The sequence below is a fragment of the Python bivittatus genome, unplaced genomic scaffold, assembly GCF_059951505.1.
Source record: "Python bivittatus isolate LINGU-HERP-01145 unplaced genomic scaffold, Pbiv_v1 ctg000500_np1212, whole genome shotgun sequence".
In the NCBI taxonomy this organism is placed as follows: Eukaryota; Metazoa; Chordata; class Lepidosauria; order Squamata; family Pythonidae; genus Python; species Python bivittatus.
In genome coordinates, this window is record NW_028277079.1 from 1,740,904 (window position 1) to 1,760,949 (window position 20,046).

General features: G+C 49.4%; 1 protein-coding gene across 5 annotated transcripts; it reads left to right on the forward strand.

The window, feature by feature from the left end:
• Positions 1-1,950: 1,950 nt before the first annotated feature.
• Positions 1,951-19,505, forward strand: LOC148214855 (ceramide synthase 4-like). Of its 5 annotated transcripts, XR_015797339.1 has the most exons (12): positions 3,154-3,734; positions 10,224-10,397; positions 11,273-11,390; positions 11,508-11,626; positions 12,481-12,538; positions 12,849-12,899; positions 14,889-14,981; positions 15,317-15,445; positions 16,053-16,159; positions 17,324-17,480; positions 18,191-18,402; positions 19,032-19,152. XR_015797339.1 is itself a non-coding variant. In XM_088147427.1 (11 exons), exons 2-11 carry the CDS (start codon positions 10,228-10,230, stop codon positions 19,245-19,247), a joined length of 1,218 nt encoding a protein of 405 aa, XP_088003553.1. In that variant the 5' UTR covers positions 1,951-2,007; positions 10,224-10,227; the 3' UTR covers positions 19,248-19,505. The 5 variants fall into 5 exon arrangements, 4 of the variants coding, with proteins under 4 accessions (XP_088003553.1, XP_088003552.1, XP_088003550.1 ...); XM_088147427.1 differs by lacking the exons at positions 3,154-3,734; positions 18,191-18,402 and adding an exon at positions 1,951-2,007 and having other exon boundaries at positions 19,032-19,505; XM_088147426.1 differs by lacking the exon at positions 19,032-19,152 and having other exon boundaries at positions 18,191-19,025.
• The last annotated feature ends 541 nt before the right edge of the window (positions 19,506-20,046 follow it).

The window sequence follows — 20,046 nt, forward strand, 5'->3', positions numbered from 1 at the left end:
GCCTCAACTTACAGCTGCCCCACTTTACGTCTTCCAGATCAAGTGCTCCAAAGGATGGACTATTTACAGGCCCTTGTTACTATATGAAAATCCTCCTGCACATGCCCAGGGGCACCTTTCAGGACGTTACCATTCGCTGAATGCAGAGCTGACGGGGGAGCAGGTTTTGGGGTGAGCCATTGGCTGGTCCAAAGGGCAAGTTGTGTTTTCAGTGGGGCAGGCACTCTGTATATGCTCGGGAGCCTTGTGCAAAGCATCCCACCCAGGTGTGGGGAATAACTTCCAGGGTCGCGTCCTTAGATGAACCACAACCAGCAGCTCCTGCTTCTCAGTGAGGTTGTGGGAAAGGGCTCTGCATGTGCCCAGAGTCTTCCTGACACTTTCCAGGGCCCCCTTGGGGGCTGCAAATAAAGCCCCAAAGGGGACTCCCTCCCTTAAACCCTAACGCGAAAACGAGACCCCACCACAGCCAGGCAAGACTTTTGATTGACCGATCGTGTGTCATCAAGTCATTATAAACTCTTGGCGACCACACAGAGATTCCCTCCATGATGACCTGTCCCAACCCTGGTCTTCCAGGCCTTCTGACGGTGCCCCCATCGCCCCTGTCATGGAGCCCACCCACTGCCTGCTGGTCGTCCTCTTCGCCTCTTTCCTTCCGCCTCTCCCAGCACCAGAGCCTCCTCCAGAGAACTGCTGGGCCTGCGCATCATGTGCCTGAAGTCGGACAGTTTGCGCCTCATCGCTCGCGCCCCATAATTCTGGGTTGATCTGTTTGATGATCCACACCTGGTTTTCTCGGCTGTCCACGGTCTCCTCGGGCATCTTCCCCAACAGCAAAGTTCGAAAGCGTCCCTGCTCTTCCTCTCCTGCCTTCGGAGTCCAACTTTTGCTTCCTGAGGGGGTCACGGGGAATCCCGTGGCTTGCACAACTCTGGTCTTTGCAGGCACAGGCGCATCCGGCCATCTGGATCTCTTTTCCAAGGCCTGCGCGGCTGCTCCGCCGAGGATTTCTCGACGGCTGGTTCCTTGATGTCGATGGTTGATGCTAAAGGCAGAAATTCTCCACCGCTTCCATATCCTGGTTCCCAGTTCTCAGGCTGGCTGCTGCTCCTTTTGTCCTTCGCCTTCATATTTGATTTTAGTCCCATATTTTCACCTGGCTCCCTCACTTTTCGTCCTAGGGCTGGCGGACCCTTTGCATTTTTGGGTTCCTGCCACCAGCACGACGCAGGTTGTCCTCCAGTTCCAAGGCCAGGCTCGCCTTCTCCCCACCCACCTTCCCCGAACGCACCTTCCGCCCGGAGGCTGGGGAGATCCGGGGAGAGGGTGCAGCCTCGTCGCCCCCCTTCGCCAGCCCGGAGCCGTCTCTTTTGCCGTGTCCTGCCCGTTCTGGGGCTCCTGGCCTGGCAGCGGATTTTGCAGTGAGACCCGGAGACCTTCTGCGATTCCCATTTTCTAAGCACATTCCACGATGTGACACGATCAACATGATCCGAGGCTTTTCTGTGATCGATGAAGCACATTGTGTACTGACTCTTTTTGGGCCTGGAAAAGGCAAAAGGTTCTGCTCTGTGTGTTTGTGTGTGTGTGCATGTTTTGTGCCAGGGGGAGTGGCCTCAGGGCCCCACCCACCTGACTTGCTGTGGGATGGGGGGACCCTGTCTTCTCCCGGGGGAAATGGAATGAGGAGGCCTCTGCACACGCTCAGGAGCACTGTCTCCGTCAGGTGAGACAAAGCTCCCTCCAACACCTCTCTATTCTTACTGTTGCCTTTCACCCTCTGCACGCTCTCAGAGGCCACGGATGTCTGAGCCCCATTTTGCAGAATGCGCCCCCCGCCCTGTGGAGCTTCTTGGTGCTCTGCCCACGGTCAGAGGCAGACCCGGTTCGGCCCCGCCATAGCCCGCCCCTGCTGAGCTCCACCCGCCCAAGGCCACCCGTCTCCCTCCCTGGCCACTGCCGGCCAACGAGCAGTCCGAGGAGAGGCGGCGGGGACGGCGGCAGGTCTGGTGTTGTGACGGAGGGATGGAGCGGGCGGGCGGGCGCCATTTGGGCACACCGGAGGGCATCAGTCCGGGCCCCCTGGAGAGGCCGGTCCCTCTTCCTCCTGGGCACGTGGGGGCGCTGCCTGAGGCCACGAGGCCGGGGGCAAAGGGCCAGGAGCCTCTCGCTTTTGGGGTCAGAAACGGGGGGGGGAGAGATGAATCCCCCAGCCCGGCACCCTCCTCCCGTGTGGAGCTCCAACTTCCAGCGCCGCCTTCCCGGAGGGCCGGCTGGGGGTGATGGGGAAGAGGTGTGGCAGCGCGGGAGTGGGCGCTGGGCGGCCTTCTGGGGGGCATCAGCGGTGTGCGTCTGGGGGGAAGACCCTGCCGCGTGCCCCCAGCGCGGGGGGCAGAGGCAGCCAAGCGCCGAAGGAGCGTTGCCGTCCCGGGCTGAGCTGTGCCTCTTCGTCGGCTTCGGGCTCTTGTGGAGGGGCGGGGCGGAGCGGAGCCGGCGGTGGGTCGCCCCGGTCGGGCTCGTTTATTTACTTTTTATTTATGTATTATTAAACTTGTATGCACCCCATCTCCCCCAACAGGTGACTCTGGGCAGCTCAGAATAATGAAAAAGGAAGAAACACCAATCCCTCCAACAATGGCTAAAATCCATAAATAATTACAATAGAAACATGCATTAAAAATGTCCTAACCCCCCCCTATAAATTTTAGCACTAAAACTTTCAAGATGCTGTGGGGGCCAACCATCACCCCACCAGCCATCTCCAGAGATGGGAGCCCCCATCCGGCCCCCAGGCCTTCTGGCAAAGCCAGGACTTAACCCCTTTCCTGAAGGCCATGAGGGAGGGGGCACACCGGACCTCGGGAGCCAAGATGTTCCATAGGGCGGGAGCCACAGCAGAAAAGGCTCTCTGCCTAGACCCCACCAATTGAAATTCCTTGACCGGTGGGGTCTGCACCCTGCCCCTTCGGCTGGACCGAGTGGGGCGGATTGAAATAACCGGGGGAAGGAGGTTCAGGTTCAGGCGCCGTGTGAACCCGGGCGGGGGTCAGTTCAGCCAGCAGGTTCCCTCGGTGGTGGCAGCGGAGTCTCCCCGAGATCGCCCAGACGGTCCTGCAGAGGCCCGCAGTTCTTGGAGGGGCGGCTGGTGGGAAGTGGCTGAGCTGGCCAGTCAGTGGGAGCGGAGGGAAACGCTGGGGTGGCCTGCAGCATCTGGGTGGGGGGCTGGAGCTGGGAGGACACAGAGGCCCTCCCCTCCCTCCCTCCCGCCCTGCCTTCCTCCGGGCTGGTTTTCCAGTGGGCATGAGGCTCCCGAGGGCAGTGTGCGGCATTGGGCCAAGGGGCGCCCACGAAGGGCAGTCTTGCCCCCACCGGCTGTGCCCCAGGGGCAGCCTGATGTGCCCTGGAGGGCCCAGATGGGGCTCCGGGCTGCTTTCAATCGTCCCGCCCCTCTTTTGGAGACAGACTTTGCTCTCTGGGTGACCGTTGAGTTACAGCCTGAAATCCGGCCAGGGAAGGTGGGCAGGAGCAGAGCTAATAGCACGCCCCCCCCGCCCCCCACCTGGTGCCTCAGCCAGTTGTGCAGTTTTATCAGCCATGTGGAGTCTTTTTGAGAACAGGCTGTTCTTCCCAGAAGAAGTTGCAGAAAATGGTGCACGACAAAATCCACCTGAGAACAACATGAACCAGAATTTGCGTAAGAACGTGTCATCGGCTATAAAGAAAAAAATTGGGTGAGGCTTTAAAAATTAAGAAGGAAATAAAAATGAGAATCCCAGGGAGCAGTTGGAACAATTTCTTTTTGCTGGACTTACAAAAGAGGCTGCATAAAATACTGAAGAACTTTGAAACAAGGATCATCCATCATCTGACTGGATGAAAGAGCAAGATTCTTTGGTGCAATAGGAAGGAACACAAAATCGGTCCATTTGACCAGGGCTAAAATGGGAGATCCCCTTCGTGGATCCCTGCCTTGTCGTGGCGAAGGGGCTTGCATAACTCAGTGGAGAATATGTGGTCCACTGGAGAAGGGAATGGCAACCCACTCCAGGATCCTTGCCAAGAAAACCCCATGGACGATGTCAAAAGGCTAAAATATATGACGCCGGAAGACGAGCCCCTCAGGTCGGAAGGTGCCCAACATGCTCCTGGGGAAGAGCGGAGGGCAATTCCGAGTAGCTCCAGAAAGAGTGAAGCGGCTGGGCCAAAGCCGAAAGGACGTTCAGCTGTGGACGTATCTGGAAGCGAAAAGAAGGTCCGATGCTGCGAAGAACAATATTGCATAGGAACCTGGAATGTAAGATCTATGAACCAAGGCAAGCTGGATGTGGTCAGACATGAGATGACGAGACTGAACATCAACATCTTGGGAATCAGTGAACTGAAATGGACGGGAATGGGTGAATTTAATTCGGGTGACCATTGTATCTACTACTGTGGGCAAGAAACCCTTAGAAGAAATGGAGTTGCACCCATAGTCAATAAGAGAGTGGCAAAGGCAGTAACGGGGGCAGTAACCTCAAAAACGACAGAATGATCTCAGTGCGAATCCAAGGCAAACCATTCAGTATCACAGTCATCCACGTCTGTGCCCCAACCACTGATGCCGAAGAAGCTGAAGTTGACCGGTTCTATGAAGACCTACAACACCTTCTAGAACTAGCACCAAAAAAAGATGTCCTTTTCATCACAGGGGATTGGAATACTAAAGTAGGAAGTCAAGGAGTAACCGGAATAACGGGCAAGTTTGGCCTTGGAGTACAAAATGAAGCAGGGCAAAGGCTAATAGAGTTCTGTCAAGAGAACAAGCTGGTCACAGCAAACACTCTTTTCCAACAGCACAAGAGATGACTCTACACATGGAAATCACCAGATGGTCAGTACCGAAACCAGATTGATTATACACTTTGCAGCCAAAGATGGAGAAGCTCTATACAGACAGCAAAAACAAGACCAGGACATCCTAGAGAGTAAAGTCAAGTGGGCCTTAGGAAGCATTACTAACAACAAAGCTAGTGGAGATGACAGTATTCCAGCTGAGATATTTAAAATACTAAAAGATGATGCTGTTAAAGGGCTGCACTCAGTATGCCAGCAAGTTTGGAAAACACAACAATGGTCGTGGGATTGGAAAAGGTCAATTTACGTTCCAATTCCAAAGAAGGGCAGTGCCAAAGAATGCTCAAACTATCGCACAATTGCACTCATTTCACATGGTAGCAAGGTTATGCTCAAAATCCTACAAGCTAGGCTTCAACAATACATGAACCGAGAACTACCGGATGTACAAGCTGGGTTTCGAAGAGGCAGAGGAACTAGAGATCAAATTGCCAACATTCGCTGGATCATGGAGAAAGCACGAGAGTTCCAGAAAAACATCTACTTCTGCTTCATTGACTATGCAAAAGCCTTCGATTGTGTGGATTACAACAAACTCTGGCAATTCTTAAAGAGATGGGAGTACCAGACCACCTTACCCGTCTCCTGAGAAATTTGTATGCAGGCCAAGAGGCTGTATACTGTCACCCTGCTTATTTAACTTATATGCAGAGTAGATCAAGAGAAATGCCGGGCTGGAAGAATCACAAGCCGGAATTAAGATTGCAGGGAGAATCATCAACAACCTCAGATATGCAGACGATACCACCCTAATGGCAGAAAGTGAAGAAGAACTAAAGAGCCTCTTGATGAGGGTGAAAGAGGAGAGTGCGAAAGCTGGCTTGAAACTCAACATTAAAAAAACTAAGATCATGGCATCTGGACCCATCAATTCCTGGCAAATAGAAGGGGTAGAAATGGGAGCAGTAACAGACTTCATTTATTCGGGCTCCAAGATCACTTCAGACGGAGACTGCAGCCATGAAATTAAAAGATGCTTGCTCCTTGGGAGGAAAGCTATGGCAAACCTAGACAGCATTATTAAAAAGCAGAGACGTCACCTTGCTGACGAAGATTTGCATAATCAGAGCTATGGTTTTTCCAGTAGCAACGTATGGCTGTGAGAGCTGGACCATAAAGAAGGCTGAGCGCCGAAGAATTGATGTCTTTGAACTGTGGTGCTGGAGAAGACTCTTAAGAGTCCCCTGGATTGCTAGGAGGTCAAACCAGTCAATCTTAAAGGAAATCAACCCTGACTGCGCATTGGAAGGATTGATACTGAACTTCAAGCTCAGATACTTTGGCCACCTAATGCGAAGAGAGGACGCCTTGGAAAAGACCCTGATGCTGGGAAAAATTGAAGGCAAAAGGAGAAGGGGAAGACAGAGGATGAGATGGGTAGATAGCATCACTGAAGCAATGAACATGAAATTGAGCAAACTCCGGGAGTCAGCGAAGGGCAGGAAGGCCTGGCGCGATGCGGTTCATGGGGTCACAAAGAGTTGGACACGACTTAATGACTGAACAACAACAACAAAATGGGAGATGCTTCTTTTTGGATTTGTTAATATCTGGACTGGAAAAATGATGGATTTGCTTACATGTAACATGGTGTTTATACTTTTTCCCCCTATAGTTACTTTACCTAATCTGTATTTAACTGTCTTTTTACTTAAAGTCTGGAAGGTTTTATGGTTTTTTTAGATATTTATCTCGCCTTTTTTCCCCATACCTAATACTGCTTCCTCCTCCTATTTTCCCCACAACAACAACCCTGTGAGGTGGGTTGGGCTGAGAGAGAGGGACTGGCCCAAATCAACCAGCCCATTTTTTAAGCCTCAGGTGGGACTAGAACCCTCCATCTCCTGGTTTCTAGGCCAGCACCTTAACCACTACTCCAAACTGCCTCTTCAACACCAAACTCGCTCACTCTCTCTCTCTCTCTCTCTTTTGGTGAACTTGTTCTTCTTAAAGGAGAAATTATCCCTCCATGTTACATTAAATTTTAGCCTTTTGTTTCTATTGGGATACTGGGATTACTTCATATGTGCTAAATGTGGATTTGCTTATAGTTAAGGGTTGAGATACAGAACGTTTATTTGAATGGGATATGTTGCTCTTTGGGGTGGATCTCTTTGGAACTGTTGGCACTTGGAGTGGGAAAATGTTCTGTATTGGGTTTGCTTAGACTTAACAGGGTGTTTAAGCTTTTTTCCCTACAGTTATGCTAGAAAAAGGGATATTTGTGAATGAGAAATGGCCCCTCTTTGTCACGTCAGACTTCAGTGTTTTTGTTTCCCGTAGATACGGGACCACTTTATGCCCTTTAAATGTGGCTTTGCTTACAGCTAAGAGCTGAGAGGTGGAACGTGGAGTTTTAGGTATGTTAATTAATGCTGTGAATTTAGGGCTCTGTTTGGACTTCTTGCTGACACCTGGATTGGAGCAGACGTTACTTACTGGATTTGCCTATAGTTAAGAGATGAGTTCTGGGATGCAGAGTTTTTTATCTGTTAATGAAGAGGGGGTGAAGAGATCACAAATTTATTTAGACTGATGATGAGGGTGGGAAGTTGCTTTCTTAGGGTCTTTTTTCTTTTTCTTTTAATTTGTCTTAATGTTTATTGTTGTATCTAAGCTTTTAATAAAAGTTACTATATAAAAAAAAAGACCTCTAGCATCTCTCACCCAACGTTTTGCTTCTCATAAAGCTGAATTCCTTTTTTGGTGGGGAGGCGGGAGATTCCCTAGAAAGGATTTTTGGTATGCAACTGTCCAGTCCTATGGACAGGATTTAACCAGGGAGAGGGCATTATAAACATTGCCGTCTTCTCTGTCTAACCCAGTCTCGTCTTCCCCATCCTGATACCCTCTCAATGCATGGAGTTTCATTCCCAGCATGCTGAGGATCCTGGGAGTTGGAAACTCTACACCACGAGGGGGTCCTAACCTGGGCTTGAATGTAGGGAGGTATGGAGGAGTCTGGAGATAATCTTGAAGGAGGAGTGCCTGGCTGTCAAGGACTTTAGCCCTGGGAAGGAAGAGCAGATGAGAAAGAAACTCAAGATAATTCTCCCTTTTGGAGCTTCCGGTGAGAAATGGCTGCACGCTAGGCTCTCCTTTTCAAGCGGAGGGTCGTTGTCACAGAAGTTTTAGGCTCAAGCAGGCTTCCTGGAGCTTGACGAATTCTCCGGATCCAAGGGAAATCCCAGAAATCATCCCATATGACCTCCGGACCGCTTTTCACAGCCAGAAGACCTCGAAATGGAGACTTTTGGGATCGACTGGTGAGTGACCAGCTGGGAGGTGGGGTTACCTTCAAGTTCCAAGCTGCAACGAAGCCGAAAAAACCCCCAGACGTTTGCACTTACCCTTGATTAGGATAAATAGTTTTGTATATTCAGCAAAAAAGGCAAAAGCTTGGATTTTTTATAAATGTGTAAGAAGCAAGAGAAAAGAAATTCTTTTTTATTATTTTTCCTGGCAAATCTGCACTTGGTTTGTGACACTGGAATGTGGACATGGGAAGTGTGTGAACTCTGCTTTGTTTTCTTACTTAATTGTTGCTGATTGGAGAGGAACGTTAAATAAAATAAAGGGACTTTCTCCCTTTCACTCTTTACTTACTTTGGAACGTAATTTGTATTTCAGACACAAGAGAGCGCTAGTGCCCATGGCTACTAAGAGGGCAAACCGCAGGGATGAGTTTTTCAAGATTAGGTTTCAAAACTTTGCAGAAAAAATAATTCAGTCCTGGAGGATAAATTTGATAATTTGAACAAGAAACTCAATGTGAAATTCAATGAGGCTGCTGTTGATGTGAGGCAAGTTGGACATAAGTTGGGTATCTTGGAGAACAATATGGATAATACAGATATGGAAGAAGAAAGAGAGATGGCTATTTTACTGGACTTTAAAGAAAAAGAATCTTATTTTGGACTTTCAGTTATTTTGGATCAGCCCAATGATGACATTGTTTTGGATTTACAAAATGAACGTTTTAAATCACTGAGAGATAAAGAGAACTTCTTGAAGTGGTTCCTGAGAGAAGAAGACGAGGAGAAAATAGTAAAGATTCAACTTGTGGGCGCTGTTTGCTAGGTTCAAAGAGTTAACTCTTTCAAAGAGAAGAGAACTTGGATCAGTCTAATGTTGACATTATTTTGGATCTCCAAAAGGAAGGTCTTAAATTACTGAAAGATAAAGAGAGCGTACTGAAGTTGCTCCTGAAAGAATCAGCTAAGCAGAAAAAAATAAAGACTCAATCTGTGGGGTAGTACGTGCTAGGATGAAGGTATGACCACTTTCTTAAAAGTAAACAGAAAGTGTACAAAGTAAACCTGTTTGATCATGGTTAAAACATAGGCTGTGGCTTCTGACAGATTAATGGTAACTTCCTGGGACCAGGATTGTCTGACGATGCGGTCAGGATTACTGTTCTTTAATAGCAGGAAAGAGGAATATAGACTGCGACCCCTGAGAGTGGTTAGAGGGGTTTCTTGTTGATTCGGACTGAGTGAAAAAGTTGCTAGGACTGTGTAAGCGGATGTTAGTGTGGGTGGGAAATACGAGTGAGATGGAAGTGCTTCCTATTGCCTTTGGGAAGGGAGGATGGTAGATAGTAACACTACTGAGCTTTTGCTACGCACCCAGAGGTCAAAACACGCAGATATTTACGGCTGGAAAATAATGGCAGTGGCGGAGAAGGTGACATAGTATATTGAGATTAAAAAATGGGGGGGGGGGTAGCCTTGTTTCTATTTTGAAATCGCTTTTGTTCTTCCTTTTTGCTCGGCATTATGCCGTAGTGCCATGTTGATTTGGGGATTTGATAATTATTCGGATTAGAGAAGTACTTTATATTGGCTCTATTCTTAGAGTAAAAGCGGTATGTATTCAATATTTGTATCTGCAACAGAGAAAGTGGGAACTCACCTATTCTTTCTCTCTTTTTCTTTTCCTTTTCTGCACGTTTAACTTCTTTTTTCTAAACTTTTCTCTCTTTGTTTTTTCTGTTTTCTTATGTTTCATTGTTTATTGAAAATCAATAAAGGTTAAGAAACAAGATAATTCTGCCGTGATTCTCTTTGGTAGAAGAGGGGGCCGAGGGAAACTCTGGCAGGATTTTAAGATTATGTTGTGACACTTGGTCACAGAAGAGTCCAGTAGTCCTTGCGCGGTCTGTTCCCTGACCTGGCCTACCTCCAAGGGCTGGTGGGAGGTGAGGAAGATGGAGGAGCGCTGCTCCCCTGAGCCGCGGCTGGAAGGGCTGAGAGAGGACCCTCCTTCCGTAAACACTCCTGCAGCGCCCCATCTCACCCCCTGCCTTTTTCTCTCCTCCCCAGGGAGATGGCGCAGCTCACGCGGTGGCTTTGGAGACAGGAGTACTGGCTACCTCCAGGGTTCACCTGGGAGGACATGCAGGAGACGGAGGACGTCCACTATCCCCAACCCCGACACCTCCTGCTCGGTCTCCCCATCGCTGTCCTGCTGGTCGCCCTCCGTTTGTTCTTCGAAAGGCAAGCTCTTGGCCAACGGAAACTGTTTGGAGGGAGCTTTCCTTCCCTCCCCACCCAAAAGCCTAACGTCTCTTGAAACAGTGGACGGTCCCTTTTTTATACCTCGCTTTTCGCATCCATTTTTCACAAACTGAATTTGACAATAACGAGAAGCAAGGGAAATTGAAAATGACATCATCATCGTCATCATCATTCCTGACATTCCTTATTGATCCTAATCACCTCCTAGTCCAGAAAGGGCACAATTGGGGCACAATGTGAAACTTGGTCAAGCCCCCCCCCAGTCTTGGCTGCTACCAGTTCCTTGACAGGAGCCACAAGTCCGGGAGGACCCGCAAATTGCTCACTGGTCCTGTTTGGGGCAGTGCAGCCCTGTCCAGAACAAGAGACGGAGAATGGCCGGAACCAGGGGGACCCAGAACCCAAAGCTACTCAGTCTTGCTAGGGTTAATCTCACTCCCGATATTAAAGAATGCATTCAAGAAATATATTCCTTATCCATTTTTGAATGTGTTTATACTGTAAAAATGAGAAGACAGAGCAATATGTTTGTGTATGTTCTAGATTTAATTCAGAATACAGAATAGAGAATACAGAATAATATGTTAAGGGACTGAGCTCCTGCTATGTTCACATTATACTCCCTTAAGTGTGATCTTAATCACTATTATTTAAATACTACTTTATTCTGTCGCAGCCGTTGTATTCCTTATTATAGTTCACCAATTTTTTTGACAAGCAGGTGATGCTCAGGAGCCTTGTTTTCCTTGCTTTGGTTTCACGTGCCTGTTCCTGAGCGGAGCGTGAAACGAGGAAGCCAAGGGCCGGCTAACGTTAGCCAGCGTTCGTCTGACCCCAGCCGTTCCCTTTCCCAGGAACATCGGCGCGCCCCTGAGCAGAAAACTGGGCCTGCGAGAAAAGGTGCGGCGGAAACCTTCTCCAAACCCCATCCTGGAAGCCTTTTACAGGAAGCGGAGGAAACGTCCCCAAAAGGTGAGTTTCTGCTTCAGTTTCCCTTTTTAAAAATGGCGGCTGTGCCTTATCCCAGCAAGGGGGTCTCGGGGTCGGATCTATAGCTCCTCTGACCTGCTTCTGCGTCCTGCGTTCCAGGAGGAGGTCAGCAGCTTGGCCAAGCAGTGCGACCTCCAGCCAAGGCAGGTAGAGAGGTGGTTTCGATGCCGCCTGAATCAGGACCGGCCCAGCTTGACGAAGAAATTCTCTGAAGCCAGGTGAGTGGGAGCTGTTGGGGCAGGGGGGTCAACGTGCAGCCCGTGGGCAGCGGTGCACCACTTAGTGCCCAGCAGGATGTCTGTCCCATCGGACCCTCCAAGAAGATTGTGAACGATTCCAGAAGGAGGTTTGTGTGATGCAAAGGGAAGTGTTATAATATGTGCAGCAGTGCCTTTGGCCCCCCAAGCAGTTGAGGGCCCCATTGGGTTGTTAGAGAGCCCATCTGGTGGGTGGTTTGTGACTGGCCGTGCCAAGGAGGGCGGGCAGTTTGTGGACGGACAGGCGTGTCTCCTACTGCAACTGCTGAAGAATCCACCCCCCGTATCCCCAGTGCCCCATGTGTGATCCCCAACTGAACCAGGTGTCTAGCCCTGTTAGGATGTGGGATTGGGTTCTCATTTGGAAGGTAAACAGGGTCAAACCTGGTTAATACTTGGATGGGAAGAAATCCCAGGTCTGTGGGCTAGAGTGGAAATGGGAAAGTATCCGAGAAAAGAGCAGTGCTAGCCAAAAAATGAAAATCCGTAGAAACCTCCATGACTTCACCAGGAGTTGACGAAATCTTCATTTTCAGTGTTTATGTAACAATCAGATTCAGGGAAGAGGAGAGGAATTTTGGATTGTTCTAGAGGTCAGAATTTGAACCAAGCGGCTCAAGTACAAGAAAAGCTAAGCATTGGAAAACTTCTTCCCTCCTTCAGAAGGTGGAAGTGAGGGCCGTTGGAGCAGGGAATGTCTTGCACCCAGTCAGCAGGACTAGATGACCTTTGCGTTCCCTTCTAGCTCTGCAATCCCTGGATCTCCCGGCTTGTTGTCCAATATGCCCTTATGGGTTTTTCTGATTGTTTTCTAGCTGGAGAGGCATCTACTGTGTTATTTCCTTCTGCACGGGGTTGGCCGTCCTTTACGATGTGAGTTCCAGCTCTTTCCCCACTTTCGTTGGTTGTTGTCAAACAAGAGAGTTTGCCGCGTGTAATGCAGCTGGTGACTCTTCCTCTGCCTCCCGGCCCCCAACATTTCGTGCTTCCCTTTTGGGTTAGAAAACGTTGGGAGTGCAGGAAAGTCTCCATTGTTCATCCTCTTTCAAACCTTTTAGTGATCACAGTTGCTTTTTCAAGCAGTGGTCTCCTTTCCCTCCCATCATCCCCTTAAAAGGGAGCTCCAGGGAAGTGTTGGTGGTCTGGTATGATGTGATCCCTAATACGTTGTGTCTTCTTGCAGAAACCCTGGTTCTGGGATCTCCGCCAATGTTGGGTTGGGTACCCGCAGCAGGTAAGGAGTCAGGGAGACATTTGAAGGAACATTTCGATGGAAATTGTTAATCAACTAGCATCCCCCTTTGCAAAAATGGCATGAAACTGCAATGCATCCTGCCTTTCCATTCATAGCATTTATTCAAGCCTTAAAAATTCAATTATTTCCATTTCTTACAGCTACAAAGAAACACTCCTGAGTGATTAAACAGTTATAAGGAATACCACATGAGAACAAGTGCAAGCATAACAGGCACACGTTGTCCGGGGCAAAACCATGGGATGGTGTGGTCAGGAGGGGGAGCGATGAAAATTAGTGTATACCAGCCACCCTGAACCTAGAGTTGTATGCAAAAGTTTATACATGTCAGTGAATCCCTAAGAGTACAACAGCTGAAACAGGTTCTACATGGTACGAAGTTGAATACCACACCTTTCTGCAAATGTGGATGCCTGTTTACTATTTCTGAGCAGTTGTGTACAGATTCAGAGTAAGAAAATGGTGAATGTGGTAGATGTAGAATTTTGGATGCTCTTTGCACCAGGACTTTCTTCCTGGTTTGGAATTTTCCTACTGTTCCTTTCAGAACTCTCCTAGCTGAGAAAAATTTTTCAATCTGCTCGCCTGCATTGCATGTTTAAGGTCTCCCCCAATATTTTCAGTGATATTTAGGTTTAGGGACCAAGGTGGCCATTCAATACGCTCCCCCAACACCTTGCTCAAAGCTCTAGTGATAGAAAATTGGCTGTGCTGAAATGAAAGGTTTCTGCCGTTAGTCCCTCACAGCACTCCATCAAGTTTTCACGGAACCATAAAGTTCTGCAGGAGACAGTGGAAAAAAATGGTTCGGACCATTGTCTTGCTGAACTGTCTCTTTTCAGCTTCAGTTCCTTCCCTGGCTTTGGGACTGTTCCTTCTAAGATATGTTGATATTTTGTTGAATCCATTCTTCCTTGTAGCCACACAATGTTTTTCAGGCAATGTTTGTCATAGATGAAATTTCTCACTGGGGGTGTTTAGTTCTCTCTCTTTCTCTCCCCTCTCTCCTTATCTATCACTCTATCTCTCTCTATCAACTATCTATCTGTCTATCTCTCCATCCATCCGTTCACCCATATTTCCCGAGCTTTGCAAGAGTGAATTATCCTCATTTTCAAATGCTCAGACAATTGCTTTGAAGAGCTCATGGTTGCTGAAAACAGACAAAACAATAATTGTAATTTGAGAGGTGGGAAGGAGCAGAGTATTTGCAAAAATTTCCAAAAGCAAGATTAGAAAAGGTCTTAGGAAGATCCTACAGGAAATGTTTGGCCCCTGTGGTTTATGGTCAAAGAGGTGTTACAAACTACTGGTTGAAGTCATAGGATCATAGAGTTGGAAGGACCGTAGAGTCTGTCTAGTCCAGCCCCTGCTCAGTGCATCATCCAATGTTTTTCCAGACCCTCCAGCCTTTGCTTCCAGCAGCCTGTTCCACTGCCTGACATCTGGTACAGTCACAGCATTCCTTCTAACTTCTAGCACAAGCTGACAGTTTGATCAGGGTTGGCTCAACTTTTCCATGCAGATAGAATAGAGAATCCCTTGAGGTCTGCTCTGACCTCACAGCTTGACCGATTCATAATTCATCTTTACATATCAAGAATGTACACGTGTGGAAGATCTGGCCGCTTGTGTTGCTGTGGCCTCTTCTCACGCTCACATCTCTGCCACGGACCTCCATCCCCGTCCCGGTGGCCCCCTTTCCTCTCTGGAGCATTGCACCAAAAATGGGGGAGGGGGGAGGGGGCTGAAAAGGAAAAGGGAGATAGAAATGAAATGTCAAGGGAAGACCCTGCTTGTAGGGGCTCTCGGCGAAAGTGTTTCTCACACCTGGGACCTTTAAGATGTGTGGACTCCAACTCCCTGAATTCCCCAGCCAGCCCTGCTTTATCTTAGCTTGGGAAGCTGAGAGCTGGGATTGCATGACGCCGTTTCTCTTCCTTCCACCCGTCCCCTTGTGCACTGCAGCCTCTCCAGCCCAGCATCTGTGGCTACTACCTCACGCAGTTCTCCTTCTACTGCTCCTTGGTCATCATGCCGCCTTTTCAAGTCAAATGGACGGTGAGTGGTCTCTGGCGGAAGAGATCGGTCCGGCTGGTCAGGAAGCCCCATTCGGATCCAGGAGGGAACACGGTTCCTCCTTTTGGCCCACAACCAGCATTTGTGCCTTTCAGTCGATTTAAGTGGCTGCCCATGTCGCCAAGGAGACTCTGGGCGGCTAATTTTAAAACTGCAGAATCAATCAAATGAAGAGAAAAAGTGAAAAACGAGGGCACTAGTTGGGTGTATCTGCAGATGCAAAACATTCCACTCTGAACCCCTTCCCCATAATGGGGGTGTCTGGCCCCCATGAGCAGCTACAAAATCCATCAGTTGAATCCTCTCTCTTGCTGCAGGACTTTTGTAAGGAAATTGTCCACCATGGGGCCGCCCTCCTCCTGATGAGCTTCTCATACTGCGCCAATTACATCCGTATCGGTTTGGTTGTCATGATTATACACGAACCTCAAGATGTTTTCCTGCACGTAAGTTAATGCTCAGGAACACTCCTCCTCTACCCCAAGAAGGAAGAACAGATTCTTCCCCTTCTCTTTTTGAAAAAAACCTCTTTCATGTTCTTTGGAAAAAGGAAATAAATCAAGAAAGGAATTTGTACCAGCCTTCTCTTTCCTGTAGCCCTCCAGGTGTGTTGAGACTGGCTAAATTGTGGGTGCCATAGTCCCAATTTAAAGGCTTGTTTGAAGGAAGAGAAACACACACCTAAGCACTTCAGAGATAGCAACGGCATGCAAAGCAATTCAAGCTGGAATTGTTTCATATTTCAGATGCCCAGTTTTCAGTCTGAAACAATGACTTTGCACTTGTTCTCCATTCAGCACCGGAGGTTTGGAACAGGTTTGAGCTGCTGGAGACTAAGACAGGCTTGTAAGCTAACCTATGGCCATGTTTCTCTTGGGCATTTACATATTCCCCAAACTACAATTCCCAGCATCCTTCGTGGGAGAGAGAAGATGGGCGCTGCAGTCTAAACATAGAGAAAATTGACCCCTGAATCCTGAAAGTCAAGTCCTTTCACAATAGGAACCTCAGCCGCTCAACAATTTCTGCTTCTTTCTTTCTCTTTTTCCCCAGTTCGCGAAGATGTTTAACTACCTGAAGTGGCAGAAGACTTGCAACACCCTCTTTTTCATATTCACAGCATTATTCCTGTTCACTTGCCTGGTGATTTTTCCATTCAAGTACGTTTCGGGAATGCATGCAGAAAGGGGGGCGGGGTTTGATGGCACAGTTGCAGCGCCATCTTGACTTTTTTGACACCCCCACACACCTTGGGACACCTCAGCTTGTCATTGCTCTCTACAAGTAGCAGTTTGAACCTCCATGTAGCCCATCAAACCACCAGAAGTGGGAGGTGACATCAAGGCCAGGAAAACTCCTCAGGTTGCAGGAGTAGCAGTGATAATTTTCGGGAAATAAAAAGTCGGTGGTTGAGGGAGGGAGGGGGACTGAGGGACTAAACGGCCACAGAATGTCTCGTTTTGCAACTGCCTTGTTTCGCCACCATTCGCAGTTACGGTGGTGATGAAAAAGTCACTTTGCCACCTGTCCTTACATTGATGACCTTCGCCGGTCTGTAAAGCGAAGGAAAGTTGAAGGAAGATCTTAAGCGCATAGGCGGTTTCACTTAGCGACTTCTTTGCTTACCGACCCAGTTGCCGGTCCCAATTCTGGCTCCTAAAGGAGGACAATCTGTGCTCGTTTGGTGTGAATGAAGTGGACGGATATGGCCAATGAGTCATCTGGAGCTCTAACCTGCAGCAAAGCGATGCTTTATTTTAAGTGCCCCGTGTTTCCCAAATCTCTCTGTGCTTACACAATTTTCCCCAGAGTACAATGTGAGGCAGAGGCAAAGGTCCCTGCTGCATATAGCTTACAGCCTAAACCTCGTTCCGCCGTATTTATTAACGGTAACGACCAGCCTGGGCCCTCAACTGCAGCAGAGGTTGGGATACAGGACTTCTTAAGTTAGGGCTGTCAGCGCTGGAAACGCCTGTATCTGCATCTGAGCAGCAGAAGGAGGCGAAAAAGAAAACAGACCAGAATCTGCACCTTTCCTGCCTCTTAGTGGCTGTGCAGATGTGCGCAGTCCCGATCGGGTAGCCCTGATTTAAGGAATGCCAGAAGCCTTGAGAAGCCATTGGACCAGGCAGAGCATCTATTATTCTCCGTTATTTCAACAACAATGTTGACTGACGCCATTGAGATCATTAGTTCTCATTCTGAAGCCCTCATAGATACCATCCTGCCAGAATTCCTGACCCGATTGATTATCCCAGCCTTAAACAGTGCTGAGAAGCAATACAAGCGTAACCCTTTTCCTCCTCCTTTTTGCACCCCCAAAGGATTCTCTACAACACGTGTTACTATTCCATGGAGCTCACCCAGACTTTTTTCGGCTACTACTTCTTCAACGCGCTTCTGATAGTCCTGTACCTCCTTGATCTCTTCTGGTTGTCCTTGGTCATTCGCATGGTTTATAGGTTCCTGATGCATGGCAAGGTAAGGGCAGAAATCGGGCACTTGGGAAGGGGGGAGACCAGAAATTGCTTTCCTTTTACCCTGCTGCACTTTCAGTTCCTCTCCGCTGTCGCGCTGGATGCCCGATTCTTTGGTTCTGCAGATCCTCGCTCTGCCCGGCCTCACGTGCCTCTCCTCCTTGTCACCTCTCATTTCTCCCAGTCTGAACTGTAGATTGTAAGCTCTGCGGGGCAGAGATTTGCTCTGCTCTGCTCTGCAAAATGCCCGCTGCCCAGATGCTGATCATGCAGTCAGTTAAGAGGGGGGATGGGAGAGGAAAATTCAGTGGGGGGTTCCTGTGCTGTCGATCATCCGTCCTGATGCTTGTGCAAGGCTGGTGATGCTTGTGCAAGGCTGGTCTTCAGTGTACCTGGGGCTGTCCAAGGATGGCACCTTTCAGCGCGGATGGCCCTCCCGGCCAGGACAGGCATCTGTTTGGCTGCCCCATGAGCTTGGGAGACCCAGGTCAGCTCCCCCACCCCTCCCACCCCCGTTTGGGCCCTGAGGAAGCAACAGGAGGCTGGATACCCCTATCACTGTCCCTGCGAGATGTCTGAGAAGGCCACACGTGGCAGCACCCACCCACATGCGAGTGGCGTCGGAAAGGAGGCAACATTCTGCCAAACGTTTTCCACAAGCTGCTTGACCTGCATTGCTGAATCAAATAATTTCTTCTTGTCTTCACAACCCAGTTTTGCCATCCAAACACAATGAGAAATAAAGCTGACCACAAGTGACATTAATTCAGCCCAGCACTCTGTGGGAATACCGCAATGAAGTTCGTAGCTGGCCTGGCTTGGCATGTGGGGTGAAGAGAACCGATCCTAGCGCTCTTTCTATTGCCAGCAGCCAGGCAGGAGTGTTGTGCTTGTAAGGTCCCAACAGCACCATGTACACATAAAAGGTGAGCTCGGTGGGTGTGGAAGGACTGGAAACTCTGCAGAGATGCAAAATACCTTCAGGAAATAACTAAAGGGAGGGATCCTCTGCTCCCCCACGACACCCAAGCAAGCACACTAAAACTGCTAAGAAACAGAATGGAGTCGCTGAAAAGGTGGACTGAACCGCTCCATGCTGCAGCATCTCAGTTGCAGGTCCCTCTTGCAATTTTCTAAGGAGTGCCACCATCTTTGTTTTCATCATACCAAATGGGTCCAAAAATGTACAATCCAGAGACCAGCTGAGGTCCAGCAGGATCCCTACTGTGTCCCTCAGCCCCAGAGCCTCAGGAGAGGGGGATGACCATGGTGGCATTTTTGAGGGTTTGGAGAGATGCCAGAGGTGAAATGGATGTCTTAGCCTTGCAGGTTGTTTAAGCCCCCATGCCCCCTTAAACTTGTGAACCCCTCGCCCCAAAGAGCCCTGGGCTTGCCTGCAAGCCACGCAACGCCTGGTGTGGCCCTCGGGTTGTACAAAAGTCACGCATCCCCAATGGAAGAGGCCAGTTCTGTGTCCCCCAAAGGTTTCCGCCCTCCAACGGACTCCAGCCGAGCAGGACCGAAGGGCGGCCACAGCTCTGTTTCTCTCTTGCAGCTGGAAAAGGATGTGCGGAGTGACTCAGAGGGCAGCGAGGATGAGGAAGAGGAAGAGGTGGACCAGAAGGCAGAGCAGAAAAACAGCAGTGTCGATCCCCAGCCCAACCCCCACCTGCCCTTCATCACCAAGCGAGCGCAGTTGGAACTGAACAGGGGGGCTCCCCCTCCAGCAGCCACACCAAAGCCAGCCAGCCCCAGCCAGCTGAGCCCGTAATCACTGCTCCCTCCTGCCTTTCCCTTTAATGGTATGTGGGAATGACTTTGTGAGGTGGTGGTGGTGGTGGTGGTGTTGGGGTCGATGCTGGCTGGGGAATCATCAAAGAAGGGGGGGCATAGCGCAGAGCTGCATAACGGGCAGAGAAAGAAAGGAACCTCCCTCACTTATCAGGCTGTAAAAGAGATGGCGGGAGAATTGTACTTTCAGACTTGCAAGATTCTGTCAATGTAGCCTTACAATAAAATAGAATTAGCTGATCTGGTCGTGGTTCCTGTCTGGTCTACCTGGGAAGGCTGACGTTCCCTCTGCTTGCCTGAGCTCCTCCTAGGCCTAGAAGGACATTGCTCAAGCCTCCCGGCCAAAGCTGTGTGCTTGGTTCAGTCACTCTTGCCTGATCTTCCGATGGCTGCGAGAGCAGCAGCGAGAAGATGCAAAGCCTCTCCAGATGATCGGCAGCATCACTGGAGTGGTCCTCTTGGGTGGCTTGAAAGCTGTAGAATCCTAGCTCAGAACCCTTATGGGTGGGGTGAGTGAGGAAGATGTGGGTAGCCCAGTCCCAAGAGGGAGATAATGGTCACCCGAGTGATGGTGGAGTCTCCCGAGAGACAGGGCCATGAGTGGGGCAGGGCAGCAAAGGCAGGGAGAAGGTCTGCATGGGGCGTTGGCATCTTGGATCGTAGGAGAAGGCCCAAAGCCCCTTGTGTTTGGGGGATGTGGGCAGCAGGAAAAGAAGGCAAGGGGAGAAGGTGGCGGTTTGGAGGCATCTCTGAGAAGGACTACTGGAGCAGAGGCAGGT

Excerpts from the sequence above, each read along its gene's own strand:
- LOC148214855 (XM_088147424.1), top strand. The coding sequence starts at position 3,598 with ATGTGGAGTCTTTTTGAGAACAGGCTGTTCTTCCCAGAAGAAGTTGCA. Across the intron at positions 15,446-16,052 it reads CTCAAGATGTTTTCCTGCAC|TTCGCGAAGATGTTTAACTA; the intron begins GTAAGTTAATGC and ends CTTTTTCCCCAG. Across the intron at positions 16,160-17,323 it reads CTGGTGATTTTTCCATTCAA|GATTCTCTACAACACGTGTT; the intron begins GTACGTTTCGGG and ends GCACCCCCAAAG.